At 38.1% G+C, this 24,114-nt stretch overlaps 1 protein-coding gene across 1 annotated transcript; it reads left to right on the top strand.

The window, feature by feature from the left end:
* The first annotated feature begins 182 nt into the window (after positions 1-182).
* Positions 183-21,240, top strand: LOC140155777 (uncharacterized). The gene is made up of 24 exons (XM_072178738.1): positions 183-384; positions 849-962; positions 1,449-1,559; positions 2,242-2,598; positions 3,584-3,700; positions 3,951-4,061; positions 4,763-5,137; positions 5,608-5,721; positions 7,038-7,397; positions 8,663-8,773; positions 8,965-9,075; positions 9,541-9,712; positions 9,975-10,174; positions 11,122-11,244; positions 11,925-12,299; positions 12,998-13,108; positions 13,235-13,366; positions 14,323-14,443; positions 15,311-15,382; positions 15,579-15,650; positions 15,847-15,918; positions 16,531-16,602; positions 16,917-17,003; positions 18,006-21,240. Exons 1-24 carry the CDS (start codon positions 303-305, stop codon positions 19,183-19,185), a joined length of 4,752 nt encoding a protein of 1,583 aa, XP_072034839.1. The 5' UTR covers positions 183-302; the 3' UTR covers positions 19,186-21,240.
* The last annotated feature ends 2,874 nt before the right edge of the window (positions 21,241-24,114 follow it).

Here is a 24,114-nt window from a genome sequence, read left to right as displayed (position 1 = left end):
ATATACCGTTTTCTTTTTTAGGTTACTGCGGGGAATCACACTTTGACGTTTCCAATGGAGAAATAGCTAATATATCATCACCACATTATCCAAAAATATTTCGATCACGTATTACATGTGAATACACGATAACGGCTAATTATGGCGCAAGAGTGATCGTTGAAATCTTGAGGTTTGCATTCCTTGGATCTGGTGATATCTTTGTAGTTGGTAATGGTCACGATCATAAGAACGACACATCCATACTATTATCACATAAGTATAATGTGGTGCCTCCTCTAGTAACGTCTACTGCGCATCATATGTGGATATCATTTACAACGGATGGTAATCTAGCCAGAAACACGTGGTTCTTTGCTCAAGTGAAGCAGTTGAACGAAACAGGTATGTACAATGCAAAAATATACAAACTAACATGGCTTTTGCTCAAAAAGGTGACAATATTTCAACCAGAGAGAAAGTCATATATCCTATATGGAGATCAAACGACCAGCAATAGGATTTCAATGTGTGTCGTATGTAGGAGTCTTTTTGATTGTTATAGAACGCTACTTTTTGGTAAATATGCAATAGCTTTTTGAAGTCCATTTCTCGCATTATTTTCTACAATCTACACAATAAATAAGGCTATGAATTATACCTTTATCAATGATTGTAAATAAAACAAAATGTTGGCATTTATATAGCGGCTTAGAGATTATCCGTAATTAAAGGGATGGTGGAGAAATCACCAAGTTATGAAACGCAATGTAAAAGAATTTAAATATTTAAAAGTTGCAATTTTAGCTTCTGTCCCTATCTTCCGTGAATACTACATCATAGATATTGTTCTTGATTCCCTGCTGCAGTGGTTTGCAATGCGGATGAATTCGCGTGTGAATCTGGTGCTACATGTATCTCAGCTGATTTAGTTTGTGATGGGGAGCCACATTGTTTGGACTACTCCGATGAGCTTTCTTGTGGTAAGAGATATTTTTCCATAGAGCCCTATAGCGCTAGAGCTATATCTTTCACATACCTACATTGGTACTATATTGTAGCAGCAACATTACCCGCTACTAGCGAGTGAGCAGCAGTGGCGTCGCACGTGCCCCCTCCCAATCGACTGTAAAATTGAGAAAATCCCATAGGAAAATGGCCAAAAAATGGCTTGTACCCCCAATCAGACCCGGTGCCCCCCAATCATGGTCGGTGCCCCCAACCAATCGGATGACACACGCTACACCACTGGTGAGCAGACGTTAAAGTACAGCCCTGTCAAAATGCGAAAGAAAAAACGAGGAAAAGCACGGAACAGGTTCCGGGAACCGATACCAGTCAAAGCCCCGAACGCTGTCAGTAAGGTGGGAACAACATTTGTGTTTTGATACAATCTTAATTACGCAGCTTCATACAGTTCCGCCAACCATTGTAATAATAATAATGATACTTTTTATTTAACATTCCAGATTTATGCACAGAAGACGAGTTCCTTTGCAGTGACAGCACTTGTATAGAAAAGACTGCTATTTGTGACGGATCTAAATCCTGTCCGGATTTTATGGATGAACTGAATTGTGGTAACTCAACTACCCTCATTTGCTCATAAACCATGTAAATTGCACTTTTGCAAACCACTTCGCTTCGTCTGAGTTCTACTCATGATGACGTTGGGAAGCACGGTGGCCTAATGGTTAGGGCCCATCGAAAGGTTGCGAGTTCGAGCCCCACCATGGCCAGTGTGTTGCGTCCTTGGGCAAAACGGCTTAATTCCCAATTGCTTCACCCCACCCAGGTGTAAAATGGGGAAGCTGCTGGGGGTAATCATAATCTAAGTCGGCTGAGAGTACCTGCGCATCAGTTGCGGACTTGTGGAAGCGGAAATGATTCTGATATATCCTAATGACAGTGGAATAATTGTTGAAGTGTGCTGGTACTTAGATGTAGCGCACGTTAAATCACCGCCATTCATTTATTTATTTATTTCACATCGCTTTTATAATGTTTATAACATTAGCTACAAAAATTATTAATTTGTTCTGCAATAAAATTATTCAAGTAATTTAATGAAACATTTAGATACTACTGGTCGTGTGCACCATTGTGCGAGCTACAAATTTAAGTATGTCTGTATGGAATTGCATTCAGTCGTTTAAATTTTGACAATTTTGAACTGTTTATTTGAGGTAATAACTGACAGTAAGCACACATTGATTTCGTCTTTTGTTTGAACATATATTTATTCTATTTGCTTACCTATAGTGCCATGTGGTAGTGCCTACATTGATCTATCGGATGGTTTGGTCCACACATTCTCATCACCTTTATTTCCTGAACACTTTCCAATCGCTATGGCGTGTATTTGGCTATTTACTGCTGATGAAGACCATAGAATACTAGTAAATACATCTCATTTTGAGATGCACCAAGATTACGTTACCATTGGAGAGGAACATGATGCTAGCAACGCATCATCGGTTATTTCTCGGCGACACGGTGGCACCTTGCGCCATACCATCACTACCAAAGGACATCGAATGTGGGTTACCTTCGAAGCCCAACCATCATGGACGGTGTATACAGGCTTTTCTATGGAAATATACCAGTATCAGCAATTGAGTAAGGAGGTTTAAAAAAAAATGTAAAATGAAGATTTTTTTATCTGTTTGCGTGACACCTCATTGTCTTGTGTAGGGTGGTATTGATCGAATGAAGGGGCATTTGTTCCTTTTGATTGTTAATACAGCGCTATAGCGAGTTGTATTGATTCGTAAATTTGGCAAAATTTAGACATAATCAGATCTCTATGGGTTTTATTATGTTGGTATGCTTGAAACCAAAGCTTCTAATACGTATTGCAAAACCGAACAGTGAATGATATTGCTCCAATTGGAAACTATTAAATATAGACTTGGCATGAAAATTTGGGCAATTATTAGTCCGGCTGCCAGTGGGTATTACGTTATTTAGGTGTCCATACTTTTCAACAGCGTTTGAACAATTTGAATTTTGACCTCTGTGTGAACTTTGACCCGCCATATCTCAAAATGTTCAATGCTGACAGAGTTCCAGTAAACTTATTTTTGAAGTTGGTGGTCTTGAGAAGCAATATCAATCAAAAACAAAAACTATGGAACCAAAATAAGCTTCTGTGGAAAAATTGAGTTTGGCAGCCGGACTATATCTAAAGTAACTGAAAAAGGTATAGCAGTTCATGTCACTGGTAAACTCATTGCTTGAACCACTGCAGTCTGGCAACAGGCAGCTACATAGCATTGAGATGGCACTACTCATGGTACATCATGGTATTCTCAACGCCCTGGATTCTAGACAATATAAAGAGTTCAGATGCAAAAAGCAAAGTATATATTTTTCGATTTGAGATATAGGCAAATATAACTCGTCAAATATAAAAACATAATTAGAAAATATGTGGTGTACTGAGCATAGTTTTAAAAATATACCTTGGATTATATGGCAAGATGTTGGAATGGCGTATATTTTTGCTATATAATTTGTTTTGAATACTGAACGTTGAATTTTATTTTTGAGCATTAAACCGTAGTGTTTCCTTATAAATGCAATATACATTTCCGTTTTCCAGGTGAATGCAATGATGGCGATGCATTTTTATGTAGTTATGGATTGCTCTGTATAACTGGAGACCAAGTTTGCGACGGCCAAATCGATTGTCCAGATTTCTCAGATGAAAGTGGATGTGGTGAATGCTTTTCTTGTATATCATTGTTTTCCTTTTGATTGTTAAACGTAATATTTCTCGTTGCAAATCCATGCATGTATAACACTAGATGATGAACTAGCTGAATAGGGCTATCTAATATAATTATATATTGCATCAGGTTCATTTTGTTTTCAAAAGATTCAGAAAGTTAATACTTGATTATGATATTATAATGATTAAATTTGACATGCATATTTCGACAACACTTTTTGATATGTTACTGCTTCAGATTGTGATAATGGAGATGATTTTACGTGCCCTGATAAAACGTGTATTACGCAAGATCAAATCTGCGATGGTTCAGCGCAATGTAATGATTTCACTGATGAAAGACACTGTAGTAAGTTAAAATTGAATATGGAAACAAATATATTGCATATCACTACCAGGATTTGTTAAGAGACATGAAAATACAAGTTCGTCAAGTCCAAAATACATTACGTGGTCTTTTGCCATTTCTGCCACAATGTTTCTCTGTCTCCCTATGTCTTTGCCCCTGTCTCTATCTGTTCTCTCTGTGTCGCTTTCTGTTTTTCTATTATGTGCTTCTTTTGAACTCTTTGTCCCCCTCTGTCTTTTTCTGTTTCTTCGTCTTTCTCTTTCTCTCTTCTACTACTGTCTCTGTCTCCACCTTTACCGTATTATGGTTTTCTCAAGGTCTAAGTCCGTCTCGTGTCTACTTGCAAATTTACTTAGTTTCAAGCAGTCCTGCTGAAGTCGGAGACATACCTGACATGCTGGACTAAAGCTTGACACCTATTTCTATATATACCCGTCAAATCTTGTAATGGATTCCCGACGTGAATCAGGGTAACAAGCCTGACTGTTGGCTACACTTGACTGTCCTGTAAAAATTGGCCCGACCAGCTATCTACGGCGACCCCCTTCGTTCACCAGGTCACTTGTGCCTGGCCGAAGATTCGTCAGCGTTATCGCCTAGATTTCAGCTGTTAATGCCTAGATATGCTCGACATAAAAAAGGAAACCCTGGCGTACTGTGAAAACCTCTTTACTCATTCAATTCATATTCCTTCAATATAGGGGATGTTTGTGGCTGGCATTTTCGTAATCTCACAAATGCAACCGAAGAGATCTTTCTCCAATCAGCAAGATGGCCTTCTTCCTATTTCTGTAATACAGCTTGCTTGTGGCAAATTAGTGGTATAGCAGGGTCTAGAATGCAACTCGAAATCGTGTATTTCATCGTCAATCCAAGAGGCGATGTTGTCACCTTTGGAAATGGTCTTGATCCTTCCGATGAAGACTCCATTATAGCTGCGCTTGTATACAGAGTGACACCAGGGACTGTTTACTTGGCAGATAGCAACGAAATGTGGTTAACTCACACGACACTTTGTACTGGATGGTATTATGGTGGAAGATTCCAAATCATGATTCGCCAAAGGAACAGTACAGGTGAATGGCTCTGTTAACGTGTTAATAATAATTAATATTTGAATTTTCACGAATCCCTTGGGCGAAGTGAAAAGTGCCTTTCACGGTAAGCCAATACTCTAGTGTCCCAGAATTCAATTCTCATTTATGAGGATAGGATAGGATTTATGAGGATTTCTTGCAATTTCATATTTAAGAGAGGGATAAATTTATCTAGTCATTTTAACTTCAAAATTAACTGGTCAAAATTACACGGATATTCTGATCAAAATTACTAAAAATTACATTAGTAACATTAGTAAAACAGTTGAACATGTAAATGTTCTTCCGCTTATGCATAACCACTTTTAAATAGAAGTTCAAATTGACGCATTATGTGCTTTACTTGACGTAACAAGTAAAGGAAATAAAATGTTTAACAGTTTTGAAATTTCTCAAGGTAGATTCAATTCACACATTAGTTCTATATTTCTTTTCTTGTTGGTTTTCAGAGGGCTGCGGCGAAGGATTGACTGAATGTAAATCAGGTGGTATATGTTTGGATGACGCAGCTATTTGTGACGGGTTATCTAACTGTCCTGGGTATTCCGATGAATCCGATTGCGGTTTGTTAACCCCCTCTATTGTTTTAAAATATTTAAATTTCTTGTTATAGGGTTCTATAGAATTATTGCAAGATGATTAATTTCTGTGGCTGCCATGGCAATAATAAGGCAGTAGATTTAATCGGCCTTGAATATAATTATTAACTATTACTGTGGTACAAGATTCAGTTGCCTTCTTTGTCAAGATTATCTTAATGCTTCAGTACAAATTATTTAGAACAAGTACTGTCTTTATAAAAAACAACGCCATGGATAAAAATCATGTTTCATAATTTTCCATTGACAAGTGCTTGGAATGCTAGTAATTTTTTGTGGCACAACCAATCGGCTGGGAAATATCGGTATTTATTGGTAAGTACCACAAATGACATACTAGGAAATACTCAAGAATTTGTATGTTGCAAGCTGAATTAAAAAACGTGTTCTAAACATTTCTACATTTGGAAATCACATTCACCGCAATTCACGGCAATTCAACAATCTATATTCAGACGACCTTAAGAAATAAGAATATTTGCTGCTCAAGGGTTATCATATAAACGCAGAATTGTGATCGACAATCTGACCAATCTCAGTATACTCAATTCACCTCGGATGACCTTATGCCTCTTTGCCTTTTCTGTCTTTAATCTTTTACCAATATTAAAACTGACAAAATGTAGCTCCTCCAATCCCTTAAAAGCATGGCATTTTACTTAAAATATATTTATTCGCATGTTATAGTTTACACATTATAAGCACATTATAATCAAACAGATTGATCACTCAATCCAATCACGTATTTTCTGTATTTTGTTTTACAAAAGTAGATTTTAATGACAAATATTATAGGTCCTAAAAACTTTATTTGTGAACGGATTTTCATCGTTGACAAAACAACAAAAATCCATGTTTAATATGTAATTATTTTCATTGATAGCATTGTTTACATTGTTATAGTCAAAAACAGTACACTAATCACAGTCCGGCCCACAGTCCGGCCCAGTCTGCATGTGGCTCGATCGAAAACATCACGACAGAAACCGATTGCGAAGGAGAATACGTGCACTAGATAACTTTCATATAATAAAATCCGTTTCTGAGTATACCAGGCATGGGTGTATGTGGTATAACTGATACATTTCTGAACTTTGGCTACTAGGATTTTATTGCCATTCGATTGATACATGGGAAAAACAAAAACAAACCTATTTTCGTCAAGATTTAACCGATTTGAATGTGTTAGGTATCAATCTGAGCTGAAAATTAGTCATTCACCATAGTAACTAGACCGTAAATATTGAACGTGAATATTTTTTTATCCTTATACCATTTAGAAATGTGTGGTGATCAACAAATTGACTTATCCACCTACAGTGAAAGCTACAACCTGTCGTACCCTACTCCAACATCACGAAATGGCATAGACTGTGTCTGGTTTTTCACAGCTGCAACATACTACAGGATCTCCATAACGTTTAAACTTTTTGTCTTGTATAAAGAATGGCAGAGTTATGTCTCCATAGGAAATGGTCATGATGTCATAAATTCTACATCAGTTATTTTTACTCGTGTTGGAGGTGTGACACCGACCGTTGTGTCGTCTATCGGAAACAGGATGTGGATCGTCATGCAGAGCAATTCTCAGGTCAATGATGACTCCTTTCGGTTGGAGTTTGAGCAATATCAGGACAAAGGTTAGTCTTTGTCAATGATCCTTACAATCCATGATCGAGGGGTGGGAGCGGCAAAGCCGCAACGAGAGCGCCGATATTGAGCGGCTTGTTGCGAAGACCTTAGCAATCCATGACCAAGGGGAGGGGGGAGTAGCGGTAAAGTCGCAATGAGAGCACAGAAGGTGCTACAAAGGCGAGCAGCGCCAATTTTGTCATGCAGAGCAATTCCCATGTCAATGATGACTCCTTTCGGTTGCAATATCAAGACAAAGATTAGTATTTGTCAATGACCCTCGCGATCCATGATCGAGGGGAGGGGGGGGGGGCGTTGCACGGTCTGTAGCACAGACTAGACAAAGGTGTATTAAATTATAACGCGGTTCACGAGCCACATAGTGTTACTTTTGCGATTACTTTGGTCTATGCAAGTTTAGTGGTCCGTAAACATTTCCTGAAAACTGAAAACGTTGCTTTTATACTTATCGTATCTTCGTGTAGATTATTTATCCAATCAGGAACAAAATAAGATAAAATACTGGAACTTACATGTTTCGTTAACATGACATTGCTCATCATCAGGTGACTGACTCAAGTCTGTTAGTGATTTAGTCACGTGAGAGATGGCGATCATTTCGTTGTAACGCGTACGAGAGGTGAAAGCGTAATCCTCCTTTTCCTACTCAGCCTCCGGACTTCTGGCTCTCTCCCAGACAGCTTCGACGTACATAACCATGCCTTACATCGTTGGCTTTTCCAAAAGAATCATTTTTCAAGGCCACTGACGTATATACCACCGCGGCAACTTAGTTAAGGTCAAAGACAAGCCCCAAATGGTACGCCCGTGGGGGAAATATTAATGTAAAGACTCTTATAAACAAACGATTTCATAAGTCAGGATTAATTTACATCGCAGGACTAGACTAGCTCGAGGTTCTGAAAAAACTTTAGGGTCGATATGTTATAACGAAGCCCAGAACTTAACAGTTTCCATGATCACCCACAGTCAAGTCACGGGACACACTTTTAACACAGAAGACGTCAACATTTTTGACAAGGTGGAACACTAACTTTAAAGAGGTGTGCGCGCAGCCGTCTGAAAGGAATCGATCGACGTCTCTCACTAATCGACATGAATCAATCACCTGACGATGTCTCATGGTATCGGACACAATTTTGTACTTTTTTGTACATAGTGCTGAGAATTTCTTTCAGGTTCCATGAAAATATAAAACAATCATTACTTGTTGTTTCCTGAGTGGTGTACCCTTGCTCACTTTTCTATACAGTTTGCGAGACAGACACATTCTCCTGTCCATCGGGTCTAGAGTGTGTGAATACTACAACTCTATGTGACGGCGTTCCTAACTGTCCGGAATACGGAGATGAAATTGGCTGCGGTAAGTATCAACACTAATAAAGTCTTCTCATTTTTAATTTACGTTTATACTGTCTTGGCGAAATTAACGTCAATTTCAGATAAATCGTGTATTTCATGTTAATGTACCAAATAAAACAAAGGATGATTGAAACTTTGCCTTACATTGATCTTGCCATATTATATTCTCCTGTTCTTTGCTTATGTCACTAGGTGCTTGCAGCCCAACTGAGTTGCAATGCAGTTCAGGAGAATGCATAGATTCGAGTATGATATGTGACGGTAAAGCAGACTGTATCTCGTTTACGGACGAACGTAATTGTGGTAAGAAATCACTCATGCCTTTCCGTAGCGTAAATAAATGCTTTGAAATCTCCTAAACACTGAAAATATTATTTAATCAAGTAATAGGTCTAGTATGACAAATTTGAAACCAATAATGCTAAGAACGTGTGATGTTGAAATAATAATTTGTGACACTTCAAATTGAATTCCATAATTGCAAATGTTTTCACGGCTTGCATTTTTCAAGATTGGTAATGACAAAATAATGAATGACAAACTTTGATTTTAATTTGTCATTTTAAGTGTATGGCAAATTAAATGACGAACTTATTGACTTGTCATTAATTTGTCATTACATTTTTCATTCATTAAGTTGTCATTACAAATCGCAATTTTTACAAGCCTTGAAAATATTTTCCAATTACAAACATTAGTATAACATATTGCATAACTATTTGGCAGAAGTGAATCTCCCATTTATATTGTTCTTGCTTACCTATACAGCCCCATGTGGTGAGACCCGACTATTTCTGCAACAGCTAGGCGGTGTATATATGCTTCAATCCCCTGGTTATCCAGTGCAGTACCCTCATCTTACTACTTGTGTGTGGTTTGTAACAGCACACCCAGATTATCGGATTGTTCTCACTTTCCTTGACTTCCGAACCGAAGAGGGGTAACGTATTCGTATTTAATGAATGTTTTGAACTCTAGAAACTCTACGTCACCCTGTCAACCCTTCTACTTTCCTTTATATTGTGGTCTTTTGAAGAAGAACAAGCTGTTACAAAAATCGGCGTAAAATTTATAGATGCATGTAATATAGATAAACTAACACCAAAGTGGATCTACATGGTGTATCTGAAAGCACTGTACCGTTAAAATTAGTATTTTAATTCCTGAAGATTAAAAAGTTTTTGTTTATCACATTGATAAAGATTCGACTTCTTCTCCATGGGTTATGGACACGATCCTGATAACTCGTCGTACCTATGGTTTGATGACATGTCTGGTACTAACGCTCCAGCTACTGCAGCATCACCAGGCAATGAAATGTGGCTAAGACTGTTCACTGATCCGTATGCTAACGATAAAGGATTTGAAATATTAATCGAAGAACGTCATAAAGACAGTAATTGTAAGTTTTAGAAAGCTATTGTTAATGAAACTATAATTTTGCTTCAAGCGAATTAGGTTTGCTTCAAGTGAAATAGGAGCAGTTAACTCTATGGTCCGTAATGCACATAACAAGTTAGATCAGGTCTAACTAGGAGGTTAGACTTTTCCACCTTTATTCCTAGCAAAGTCTAAAAGCTAAACTGCAGTCATCTAATATTAAGCTACATGTATTTGCCCGTAACAGGATCTACAACTATGTACATGTAGAATAAGGTATGTAAATATCAAAGAGTTCCTTCTCCTTGTAAGACTAATAATCTCTATAGTTAGACCAGGTCTAAAGTTAGACCTTTTCTAATTTTGTGTTGTGCATACGGACCTATAATAGGTTTAACGATGTTTTTCATTATTGCAGGTTAATGTTCAGTATAGGTCCATTGCAATGTGCCGCTTTGAAAATATATATTAAAGTAATGGTCATACTGGTCTCAATTTGAGGCAAAGATCCAGGAATGCCAGAGTGAACCATGAAAGAGAAAGGTGCCCCTGACAAAAAAATGAAAGAGAAAATTGGGAAGGCAAAAGTTCTTTTATGGAACCTCGAAGACTTTACACATAGTCTCTATTATGCCCATCTGACCAAGAAATCTGGCTACGCCCTTCAACTGTTCAAGTATTTAACTCGTTAATACACACAAATCTGTTGAGCATTTGCGTATTGAAAGTACTGCACATGGGTAAAAGTGCCACTGTTACCAATATTATTCGAATTGATCGATCGTATATTATATACATTAAGTCAGAGTTGTATGGTCTGTAAGATTCATCAGTAATGGCAGTTTGCATCCATAGTCGTTGTACGTAGCGCACTAAGAGGAAGAATCCGATTCGGTCGCATTTGCTTCATTCATGTCATTTGCTACAGTAGTTGGGATTTCAAAATTAATTTTTCTTTTTTCTTTTTAGTTACATGTGAGATCCAGGAGTTTACTTGCACTGGGGTGATTGGTCTAATTTGCCTGCATCAAACTATGAAATGCGATGGCGTAAGATTCTGTCCTGATGGTGGGTCGGACGAGGAAGATTGTGGTAGGTGGCTCTAATATATCGTGGTGAAGCTTTCTGTCAGTGATTCATAATATATGTCTGCACAGAAGTTGTCCTCAACAAGGAGTCACCAATCTCTTATTTTGTACTGTATGTTCATACCTCTAATAATAATTGACGGATATTACTGCTGAAATACTTTTCACATGGTTCTACCAGTTTTGCTTCCCCATTTCACTCGTTTTGTTGTTTATTGATGTTGTGATTTTAAAATTAATGTGTATTCAGAAGACTATTTTTGTATCATAGTACAAATATTTATTAAACTTGTCATTGTAAATTAATCTCTGTTATAAACAATTGTAAAAGATTACTGGATTTAACAAACATTTTTTTGTGTGCAAAACATGACGGAATACGAGTAATTAAACAACACACACTACTTTAGACCCTTCGTAACCATGGTAACATGGTATTACATCGTCATGATTTCTGTATAATGACGAATACCAAATGATTACAAACCGTTCTTGATTCGCCGAGCGTGGGAGGCGATAATGGCAAAAACATCTTAGCACCGTAGTAAATGTCGATAATGTTTGCCATCTATAGTCATTATAATACAAAAGGACCGGTATGGTTATTTTGCATTCGTCAGTATAATGGTGATCACGATGTTTTGACCAATTAATGCTATTGAAACACCACTGTTTTTTTGTCAGGTCAATGTGGCGCTAAACAAATCTATCTGTTCGGCAATAATGCACGTAATCTGACCTCCCCCGGGTATCCCGCCAAATACGGAGATGATATAGACTGTGAATGGCAAATTACGGCTCTCGAGTCGCCTTCGCCTAATATCCTCGTTTCTATCCTGGACTTTGATGTCGAACGTGGCTACGATTTTTTCATGATTGGGGACTCCCATGACGTGACCAATGCTAGTACTACAATAGCCTCGTTCACAGGGCTGGTTAAGTTGCGAACTGTGACGTCCAAAGGATCGGAGATGTGGATGAGATTTCAATCCGATAGATCCGGTAGAAGACAAGGATTTTTCTTGCAGCTACGAGAACTTCCACATTTCAACGGAACAGGTTATCACATCATTTTGAAACCTAAAGTATACTGTACTTTTAACTTTTAAATATATACGAGGCTCGTAGCATAGGCTAGAAACATAGGATATTGCACCTGGATTTTCTTAGGTTGTTCCCTCAACATGACCCGCCCTACAGCTTCCATTGCTTATCCTTACAGTGACGAGTATGACGGGGATAGGGTGGAGTTGGGTGGCTGGGGTGTAGTAATTCCTTGTTTTTAATTCTGTATAAATACTCAAGCAATCGGTAAACACCTTGTTTTCTTGAGGTTACTCTAGGTTACTGAAAGAATTATGAAGAAAAACAGTTTGTAATCAAAAAGGTCAGATTTGTTTAATCTCAGCATACATAGGCTATGTGACTACTATCACGAAATGAGCGTAAAGTCGCAAGTTGGAAGTTTTGAAACATCCTGGCTGACTGAGTTGATGTTCTTTATTTGCTGCGCACTATGTCCTTCGCGAATGGCCCATTGTGTCGCCATTCACAAAAGACATACTACTGGCTCGAACAGATGCGTATGAAACAAAGAACACCAACGCAGCAGCCAGGGCGTCTCGAAACTACCAACTACCAATCAAAATATCGATAAGCTGGTTTTATGTTTTGGGTGTCAAAATGAAATATCCCTTAATGTCGTTCAGAATAATTATAATAAGTATCCGTTTGTATCCTCCTTTACCCTCTTGCAGGACTTTGTGAGCATAAAGATATTGATTGTGGCCGAGGATTTTGTGCAAGTGAAGACTCACCTTGCAACGGCTACAATGATTGCCTTAATTTAGCTGATGAATTGGGTTGTGGTAAGTGCATTGATTTGTCTGTTGAGTATTGATGAAGGTATTATTAAAATTCTGTTTTGTCAAGTGTATACTATATATCACAAATATTGTAATTTCTCCCTTTATCTCTACTTTCTACTCTCTAAGTGAACATCAGCTGTCCCGAATCGTACAAGTGTAACTTGGATCTATCCACAGGATTACAGCAGTGCGTACCATTAGATGTTGTATGTGATGGGACCAAGGACTGTCCCCTGGGGGATGATGAACTACGATGCGGTAATCTATACTTCTAAATTTAATAACATTTTGTTTATTTATTCATGGCACACTTATGTAATAGCTTCCAGAAACTGACATTTTAGTAGTCCATTAACATTTTCCCCGTCTGCTCATGTTGACATTACGAGTTTATAATCACATTTGCCAGCTACGAAAGACGCAGCGACAATAACATTGCCGCGGGAAAACGTTGGGGTTTATTTGTCTAATATTGCAGTCGCTAAATAATTAACTTTGACTTATGAGTTAGATCGTTAATGTTGCTTCAACAAGAACATATCATATTTAAATACAAATGAAATATCAATAATTTGTCGTTAGAGCATATAATCATATACAACCATTGAAGCCATGAATCATTTAAGGGATGAAATCAGAACTCGACTGCCGGTTGACCGGCGGTTGAATGCATTCCATTGTTTAGAACAATAGAAACCGGCTCCAACCGGACGGAACCGGCGCGCGGTCGACCGCCGTTCGAGTTTTGATTTATAGAGTGGCACTGACTTCTTCAATCTCTGTGTTATTATAATAATATTATGAAGGGGATGGCGTATGTGGAGAGGGGTGTGTGGGGAGGGGGGTATGGGGTGGGGGTGTGTGTGTGGTGTTATGTGGGGATATTTTGGTCGTGAGTTTGACCATTTATAGGTGCTTTTGCTGTAACAACTTTATATTTGTTTTTGAATATCAAAGCACATCCAGGCATTAAAACCTCAAATCTAATTACATGGAGAAACTTCTGACAAGTAAGCGTCCAATCAGTTTTATCAGAGCTTTGGTTTTCTGCAAATTATAGCTAAAAGACGTGGCTTTCACATTATTTGAATACTAAATGATGGTTGATAATACATTTTAAAATATCACCACATTCGTTGGTACCCATCCTCCCTTTACAGGACACACTCTGAGCAAAGAAAGTTACAATCTTTTTTATACAATTATTTGCATAGATACTAAGCGATGTCCACGTGGCTGTGAATGTTTTTATGAAGATGATCGTCTGTTTACTCGCTGCCTGGATGGTTGGGATGATTTGACCATACAAAATGTTGCAAGAACCACATTTTCATTGTACGTAAATCTTGTGAACTTAAACCCCCTGAGTGAAAAGATTGCACTATCAGAATAATTTAATTTTCTTGGGTTTAATTATCATAAAAACTAGAATACCTACTCCATTTATCAATTAGCCATAGTCTGCACATCGTTCTTTAACCCTAACACCACTGCACATACACCACGAAGCGACTGCAAGCGCCAGCGTCCCACGTGATGCTATTTGCGCAATCATACAGGCACACGTACACACGAAAACGCTTGTGGTGTCAGGTCAACACGCATGGTTTGCTATCACCTGTCTTGAAGGGGGCACCAGAGTAGTCCGTGGTTCGAGACCGGTATGCACGTTTTCTCTTCACCTTCGTTTTTCCTTTCTTTCCGCCAAAAAACAGGGGCAATGTTAGGGTTAGAAGTTCAAAAGAATAAATAAAGTGGTAGGCACAATTCTTAAAGAATTGAACGTTGAACTGCCATCTTAAAGCCATAATGTACGATCTTATAATATGAAATAGGTTATTTATAATGTTTACACACAGGTCTCAACTTACACCTAAATTGAATCTGCCAAATTCGTTGAGTTTGTAGGACAATAGAGTAGTTGTGACATAAAGTCATGAACTCCACGTTAAACGGCCAAAATAGCCAGTACAGCTTCTTTCACGTTACCTTACCATTTCTGTTTCAAATGGGCAGCCCCAGACAGTTATGACTAATATTACTATAGCATTTTAGGTTAAGAATAACAAAATAAAAATTTGACGAAAATCGTACATTGTGGCTTTAAAGTATTTTAGTGTTTTAGTAGCACTTAAAAAACGTTTCAATGAAAAAACAAGATGAATGCAAATTAACTGTCATAATGAAATTTGTTTTCTCTAGGGAACTGTCAGGAAGTAATATTTCAACATTGGACCGTGGTGCTTTCAAAGGACTTGCAGGTCTTATAACTTTGTAAGGAATTTTTGAACAAATCAGATTGTATATCATTGTATGTTTCATAAGATTTAAAAATTTCAAATGTCTGCACTGATGGTTTTTTTTGAGTGGAAATGGTTATTCTTTTTACATATTGTACTACAATACTTTAAAAAATAGCATTTCCTATTTTGATCATGTTGATTCTGATGTCATTGGTATTCCAATACAGATCCCTGAGCAGGAACAACATAACGCGCATTGAACCCAGGACCTTCGATGGCTTGTATAATTTAACATGGCTGTAAGTTTTGATTGGGAACGATAACAAAAAGTACTTAAACATGATAAATAAAAACGAACAGAGAACAGAACAAACTGTAGAAGACCGTGCAGAATCTCCCTTTACGTCACGTTAACAGTACAGCTAAAAATCAATTTGTTGCCCATTTTGATAATACTACGAAGTCAATTATATGTCACTCAATGTTTGTTTTCAGAGATTTGTCATCAACATTAATAACTGTTTTGGAAAGTCAATCTTTTGAAGAACTTGTATTTTTGAAGGGCTTGTGAGTATTAACCATTTAGATTCAAAGAACTTCAAAATAACGCCATACTTCGTGCAGCTTAAACCACACTGAGCAATGATGACTGTAAATGGTGCTAATTCTAAATTTACCATGTAAAATACATAAGAAGAATCACGCATCGCACACTAGTACAATTAAACATGAAATTACAATGGAAACATAACATGCATATGCTGATAAACGAAAGAAAAACCCCTGACATACCTGCATGTGCGGGGAATTTACCCTTAGACCTCTCGCTTACGGGGCAAGCGCTCTAACCACTGAGCTACACAGATTGTCTTTGATAAACAGGACTCAAGTCGCGTACTTATGGATATGAGCAGTCAGGGTACACAGTACAAACAACACATAACACACCAATGTAAGGGATCAATTAATGATGCTTACCCGCCAGCCTAATGTAATCACACAAGCAAGGGAAGAGGCTTGTAACGCATCATACACCTGTAAACACGATTTTGCTTATACTGTAATATCAAAACCACTAGTGTAACTTAACTTAAAACTTGAGATTAGTACGGCTTCAATGTGATGTACAAAACATATTTTAAAAAACTCTGACCTGTTCAAACTGTTAAATACTTGCAGCTTTTTATTCGGAGTTCCTATTGAAGAAATTAAGAAGGGTGCGTTTGATGGTTTGTCAAGACTTCAAACACTGTAAGTAAATAAAGATCTTCAACTTTACTTTTTACACGTTTCGATTTTAATCAGAAACCGCATCAAATTCCAACAACAGAATTACGAGAACATTATTAATGCCTTTTCCCAGATGTGATATGTGATACATTTATTCGAACAGTATTGTTACTGCAAAAGTTGTAAGAGAAAGAAAGCTTTGATTTTTGCTTTATAAGCTATAATATTTTTATATTTTGGACATAAAACTGTTTGTTTTTGAAGTATATGAACTAAATAGTTCATGTTTTCAAATGAAGACTTAAGTTATCATTGTGACCATTTTGAACATTCAGAGTTTTGGTGAAAGGAGAAATGAATGAAGGTCATATTCTTGTTGAGGACGGCGGTTTTCGTGATGTATCCAACGCAATTCAGACGCTGTAAGTAAAGATGTTAAGACATAATAGTCAATAAAGAAAACAACCAACAACGTGTAGGTACAAGTGTTATTCAACAGTTCAAATGATGAAGTAGTGCCTTGTGAAATTAACTTTTTTTTTATGTCGGGCATACCTAGGCATTAACAGCTGAAATCTAAGAGATAACGCTGACGAAACTTCGGCCAGGCACAAGTGACCTGGTGAACGAAAGGGGTCGCCGTAGATAGCTGGTCGGGGTATTTTTACAGGACAGGCAAGTGTAGCCGACAATCGGGCGTTACCCTGATCGGAACCGCCTGTAAACGAGTTCTTTACCATGGATCATCTGCCCTGCCATTACCAGATGAACCACGGGGAGAGCGGAGATTTTGTTTTTGGTCCTGCGGGGAATTTAACCCGGGACCTCTCGCACCAAAGGCAAAGACCTTAACCAGTGTGCCACGCTGCTCCCTGTGTTGTTATTTTGGCATGTAAATAAAATATACATCTATCAGCTATTAGAAAGTAAAAGAAGCAAGAAAACAATAACAATCATCGGGCAATATTTATTGTGAATAGATTTTCCGATTGACATATCCAAAATTAAAATTGATGGTTTGCTTAGAATGACCACTAGGATCCACCGGTCTCGCGGGATTTGACCGTTACTTCCGATACCTTTCGCATAAAAACCAAGCAACCGAGCGATGCAAAACGTGCCAGAAGTTCTGAAGAACCCTTTAGCCAAAATGGCGAATGTCTAAAAAACAGTGAGTAATTTTGGATTTGTCAGTCGGAAAATCTATTTACTTATCTACAATCCTACAAATGCATCTATTTCATTAATATTTATGATGTTTTAGTATTTTGACCAAATGAAATTTTTAAATTATGATTTGGTACACCCTAACATTAATATTACTTTAACAAAATTGGACGTTCCCAACGAGACGAACCCTTAAATAAGGGGGATTTCACAACCTCATAAGCACGTAACCATTGTGATCTTAATATCTGTTCCAGGTATGTAGATGACCATCGACTGTGCTGCTTTTTTGATGGTTTAGACGAATGTATAACATTGGAGCCACAGCCACCTCTATTCATGTGCGGCAGTCTTATGCAGAATACCTTTCTACGTATCTCCATGTGGATCCTCGGTCTTAGCGCATGTCTTGGCAACCTGCTCGTAATCGTACTGCGCCTTAGGGAGAAAAATAAGCATTCCAGTAAAGCCGTGCACTCTTTCTTAGTGTTCAATCTAGCGGTATCTGATTTCTTCATGGGAAGTTACATGCTTATACTCGCAAGCGTAGACGTATACTATGGAGATCGTTATTTTGAATACTCCGATGCGTGGCGTGCTAGTACGGTTTGTAAACTAGCTGGATTTGTATCATTACTCTCAAGTGAAGGCTCTGTATTTTTCATAACTGTAATAACAATAGATCGATTTCTGTGCATTGTTTTTCCGTTCAGTCAAATGCATTTACGCTATACTTCAGTTCGCGTAGTTATCGGAACACTGTGGGTCATAGCCATAACAATCACTATAATACCAACAATATATGCGGACCCCGAATCAGATCTTTATGATCTCTCGGATGTATGTATTGGCTTGCCCTTAATCACCCGTCCAACAGATTTCACAACATTGAAATCTGACGTGGGGGGCCCCGACTCTGGGGGTAAATCTTTTGACTTGCCTGTTGCGACTGGCTCAAAACCAGCTTGGTACTTTTCTATTGCCTTATTTCTGGGCGTAAACGTTTTCTGTTTCATTATTATAGCAGCATGCTATACAATAATATTTATTAAGGTGAAACTATCATTGAAAGATGTTAAACGAAAAATGGGCATGGCAGAAGAAATTAAGATGGCGATGAAGATGGCGATTATAGTGGGAACGGATTTTTTGTGCTGGATGCCCATTGTCATAATGGGGATCTTGTCTCAAACAGGTCTGGCTGTCATTCCATTGGAAATGTATACGTGGTCCGTGGTGTTCATACTTCCAATCAATTCATCACTAAATCCGTACCTCTATACCATATCATCCGCCTATGCGGAGCATAAAAAGAACAAAGTCAGTCTATGCGTATGCAATCAATGGGGAATTCGAGAGCAACACGGTTTGCATCTGAGAATACCATGCACAGTCAAATGGACAGCACCATGCAGCCAGATTAATTCACTTCCATAGAATCTCTAAATAATATCATCAATTGATTTTAATGCAATAATTACAAACCAGTGTTTTTTAAACAGGGTTATTATCTATTTCAGATCCAGTGATACCTCAATAATTTCCCAGAATTTCGGATGTATTGTAATAGGTATTAGCATAATTATTACTTCAAAAAAAAATCAATAATTATAACAAGTGCTATTTTTTTTGGGAATATTGCACTCGTCTGCGACTTGTTCCACATTTTTCTACCCCGTGCAATACACTCTTGTATCTATTCAAAGGCACTCAATATTATATATATGTGCATTGACTTATTGGTAGGCTTTTACGGCGGAAGTTTATACAATAATAGTAAGTTTTTTTAGCGGGTTCGCCGTCGGACAAGTTTTGAACTATCGTCAGGAGTAGCTCTGACTTCTTCAGGACAAGAATGATACGTGTATGCCGCCCCTTGCTTACTAATGGCTGATGGCTCTGAAAAGAGCCGTTCACTGAAGACTGCCCCTTGTCAACAGAGAACAAGCAGACCACACTTATCTGTTACAAGTGCGTTGACTTGTTGGTTGGATTCAGTGAGCTCCATCTTCATCTGTTTCAGAAATCGGATATGTCCATTTCATGTTTGTTGAGATTATACTTTAAATATGTCCCTTTTCTGTAGATATACGGTGGAGTATATAAGTTCCATTCTGTAACATTTATCCCAATCTGTAGTTTGCACATTTACATTGGAAATAACTAATTGTATACGTGGATCCTGGGTGTCTCTACTGAAAGTCAGTCTGTATCAAATTGAAGACTGAATTAAAAAGACTAGTTTGCGTATGTCGTCCTGTTAACCAGACCAAAAATGCCGTACTGCGCAGGCCAGCAACCAATCACGCCGCGCCTTTGCCCTGACGTCAGACGCGAACTAGTCTTTTAATTCGGTCTTCAATTATTAGCGGCGTAAATTCATCTCCAGCTCGAGAGTTAATTCATCTCCTTTGTTATTGCAATACGCATAGTGTATTGTGGGAAGGAATTTCGATCAATAGTATACAAAGCTACAGAAATGAAATTGCGGATACTGGGAGATATTTTTTGGTGAAGTGTAATACAAATTCTGCAAAATAGATTATAATTAACCCGTTTTCCAGGACAACTGGCATTTGTAGCCATTAGCACATTAATTGCATTTCATGAGAAAGAAAAGTTTACAAATCCAACGCGTTACAATTAAACAATAAATAAAAACAAATCATGACCAGCAAACAACTCAACTAAACAAAAAAGCAACTGACTGGGATTCGAACCCACTACCTTCCGATCTTTAGATGGACGATCTTTCCATTAGGCTACCAGCTCCCACTGATAAACTGGATCTAATGTAAGCAGTCGAAGTAAGCAATACACAAAAACAAATGTTGTGCAAGTACACAAATACAGGAGAGCATTGATGCTTAATCGTTTCCCCAGCATAATACAAGTAAAGTTTCACGTCATGCTATTAAGAGCACTTTAAAGAATCCCTTTAGTTAGCTGTTCAATACTATTGGATTCACATAAGAGTCACATGTATAGAAAATTGATCAAATAAGTTTTTTAATAATTTTTATGACCGAGGTTTAATAGTACCACAGTTTACTTATTATAAGGTGGGTCGGAGAGGAGCATAATCTAGCGGTGTTTGCATCCAAATATTGAGATTAATAAAGCTGACACAAAGGACGAATGGTATGGTTCTATAAAGAAAATCCCAATGCTTGTCATTTCCGCCCAATGTGCTCAAAAATCTCTTTTTTATATATATACATTAACAGTAAGAATGGACTAAAGCTGTAAAATGTGGCTTCAACCATCCCACCCGCCTTAATAGTAAATAATAAACATAAATTGTTTTAATACAGTAAATGCAACTATCAATATTTCCAAGTGCAAAATAAAGCAATAATCAATGATAATGTACATAGTTTCTTACGATCTTGTCAAATGTTTAATGATATCAGAATGCCAATAAATACCGGATTTATATTGTCCGCGTGTTTAACCCCACCCACTCCAACCGTGTAACTTATTTCTAATTCCAAATCAGTGTTTCACAAAATTTACCCACCTTTTTCTTTTCTTTTTGTCAATTTGTTAGCCTTCTAAATTTGGGCCCCTGGATCTCGGACCTAGGTGCATCTGGTCCTGTGGTGAATCCGGCCCTGTTTACGGAAATACAGTAAGCCAAAAAATTAAGGTACCAGTTATGTTAATCCCCTGTATATCCGAAACAAAGACAGATATGTCATAACTCATCGGCAGCCAATAGCTGCATCTTTTAGCTCGAATTTAAGACATCATTCGTTGAAATTATTCAAGAAATAAAGACATGACTATCCAAAAACACAAGGAAGATGCTAGATGCTAATTTAAAAGTTGCAGTTTGCTCCATCGCATGCCCTATTGATTTGTACACAATGGCGCCGTGCTTCCATTGATTAGTAGAGCGTCGTGCTTTCATTGATTAGAACACAAAAGTGCAACTTTTTATTCGTGTCTTCATTCGATATTAGATCATTGTTTCTTTAATTCTCAACAAATTTCAACAAGTAAGGTCTTAAATTAGAGCTAAAGAGTATACAGGCATTGGCTGCTTGTTTTAATTTTGACATATTTGTCTTTATTTAGGATATACAGGGGTGAACGTGAACACAACTGGTACCTTAATTGTTTCGCTTACTGTATCCTTGAATCTTGGTTAGGAGTCCACACTTGTTTGAAAGGTGCTAAAAGTAACAAAATGACCCTGTTTGCGGGAGACAACGAAGACATAGTTAAAGAGCATAATATCTACATTTTTGGGACCCCTTGAATGAATATGATCTGTACCCAACTTCACTATACCGCTCTGGAATTCGATCACCTGGATCAGCCCAGAACCCTCAATAAACGATTCAGACTCCTGAAAGAATAGATCCGACTCCTTTAGTCTGACTTATTAGTGTGACCAGGTAAGAATATAGTTAGGGGAAAAAGTTCACTTTGGTGACCACTCTCTGGCTAGTAAGGTTTGACGATTGATTCGTCTTCTATGGACCATTTAGAAAAAAATTAGCCACCATGTCCCTCGCGAAAATCCCGGCATTTTTTTGCTAGAGGCCAAAATCCAAAATGGCCGCCGCCACCATTTTGAAAATTTAAGTTTTGAACCAGAGCACCTATAATCATGCACAAAGACACTTTTTCGGATATGTCGAGAACACGGATTCCGATTCTGACATTAGTTTGACATTACGGCATCATTTTCACCCAGAAATCCAAGATGGTGGCCGGCACCATCTTGAAAAATTTAGTTTTGAACAAGAGGACCTAAAATCGTGTACAAAGACACTTTTTTGGACAAGTCGACCACAAGGATTTCAAATTTGACATTACTTTGACATTACGAACTCATATTTACCCAGAATTCCAAGATGGTGGCAGCCGGCGCCATCTTGAAAAAAATAAGTTTTGAACCAGGTTACCGTAAAATCGTGTACAAAGACACTTTTTCCGGTAAGTCGACCCCAAGAAATCCGAATCTGACATTAATTTGACGTTACAACATAATTTTTGCCCAGAAATCCAAGATGGCCCCCATTTGGTAGAGCGTAAATGTGATTTTTGAATGAGAGCAGAAGCACAAGTGTGTCATTTCCGCCTTATCTGGGGTTCATGTCTCTTATATGGGGTTTTATCTTGGGTTTACATCCCTTATCTAGGGATAAGGCGCCTTATCTGTGGTTTAGAGGGCCTTATCCTGGGTTTACGTTCCTTACCTGTGGATAAAATGCCTTAACCTTAGCATATCGCAGTCTAAACCCAGATAATGCATATAAACCCCAGATAATGCGCCGTAACCCCAGATAAGCGATATAGACCCCAGATAAAGCAGTCTAAACCCCAAATAAGGTGCCTTAACCCTTAATAAGGAACATAACCACGGAAAAGGCATCCAAACCCCACATAAGGTAGATAAGGGTTGTTAACACCAGATAAGGGTCGTAAACCTCAGATAAGGCATCTAAACCTAAGATAAGGCGCCTTAACCCCAGATAAGAGACGTAAACTCAGATATGGCAGTCTAAACCCCAGATAAGGCGCCGTCAAGGGTTTACTTCTCTTATCTTAGGTTTATGTTCCTTATTTAGGGTTAAGGCGCCTTATTTGGGGTTGGGACTGGTTTATCTGAGGTGTACGTCCCTTATCTGGGGTTACGGCGCCTTATCGGGGGTTTAGACTGCCGTATCTGAGTTTACGTCTCTTATCTGGGGTTAAGGCGCCTTATCTTGGGTTTAGATGTCTTATCTGAGGTTTACGACCCTTATCTGGGGTTAACGACCCTTATCTAGAGTTAAGGCACATTATGTGGGGTTTAGATGCCTTATCTTAGGTTTATGTTCCCCATTTAGGGTTAAAGCGCCTCATTTGGGGTTTAGACTGCTTTATCGGCGGTCTACGTCCCTTTTCTGGGGTTACGGCGCATTATCTGGGGTTTAGATGCCTTATCTGGGTTTAGACTGCGATATGCTAAGGTTAAGGCATCTTAGCCACAGGTAAGGAACGTAAACCCAGGATAAGACCGTCTAAACCACAGATAAGGCGCCTTATCCCTAGATAAGGGATGTAAACCCAAGATAAGGGAGTTTAAACCCCATATAAGAGACATGAACCCCAGATAAGGCGGAAATGACACACTTGTGCTTCTGCTCTCATTCAAAAATCACATTTACGCTCTACCAAATGGGGCCATCTTGGATTTCTGGGCAAAATTAAGTTATTACGTCAAATCAATGTCAGATTCGGATTTCTTGGGGTCGACTTACCGGAAAAAGTGTCTTTGTACACGATTTTAGGTAATCTGGTTCAAAACTTATTTTTTTCAAGATAGCGCCGGCGGCCACCATCTTGAATTTCTGGGTAAATATGAGTTCG

Source organism: Amphiura filiformis, chromosome 6 (assembly GCF_039555335.1).
Source record: "Amphiura filiformis chromosome 6, Afil_fr2py, whole genome shotgun sequence".
In the NCBI taxonomy this organism is placed as follows: Eukaryota; Metazoa; Echinodermata; class Ophiuroidea; order Amphilepidida; family Amphiuridae; genus Amphiura; species Amphiura filiformis.
Note: the sequence above shows the minus strand (reverse complement) of the source record. Positions and strands in the feature narration are given on the sequence as shown.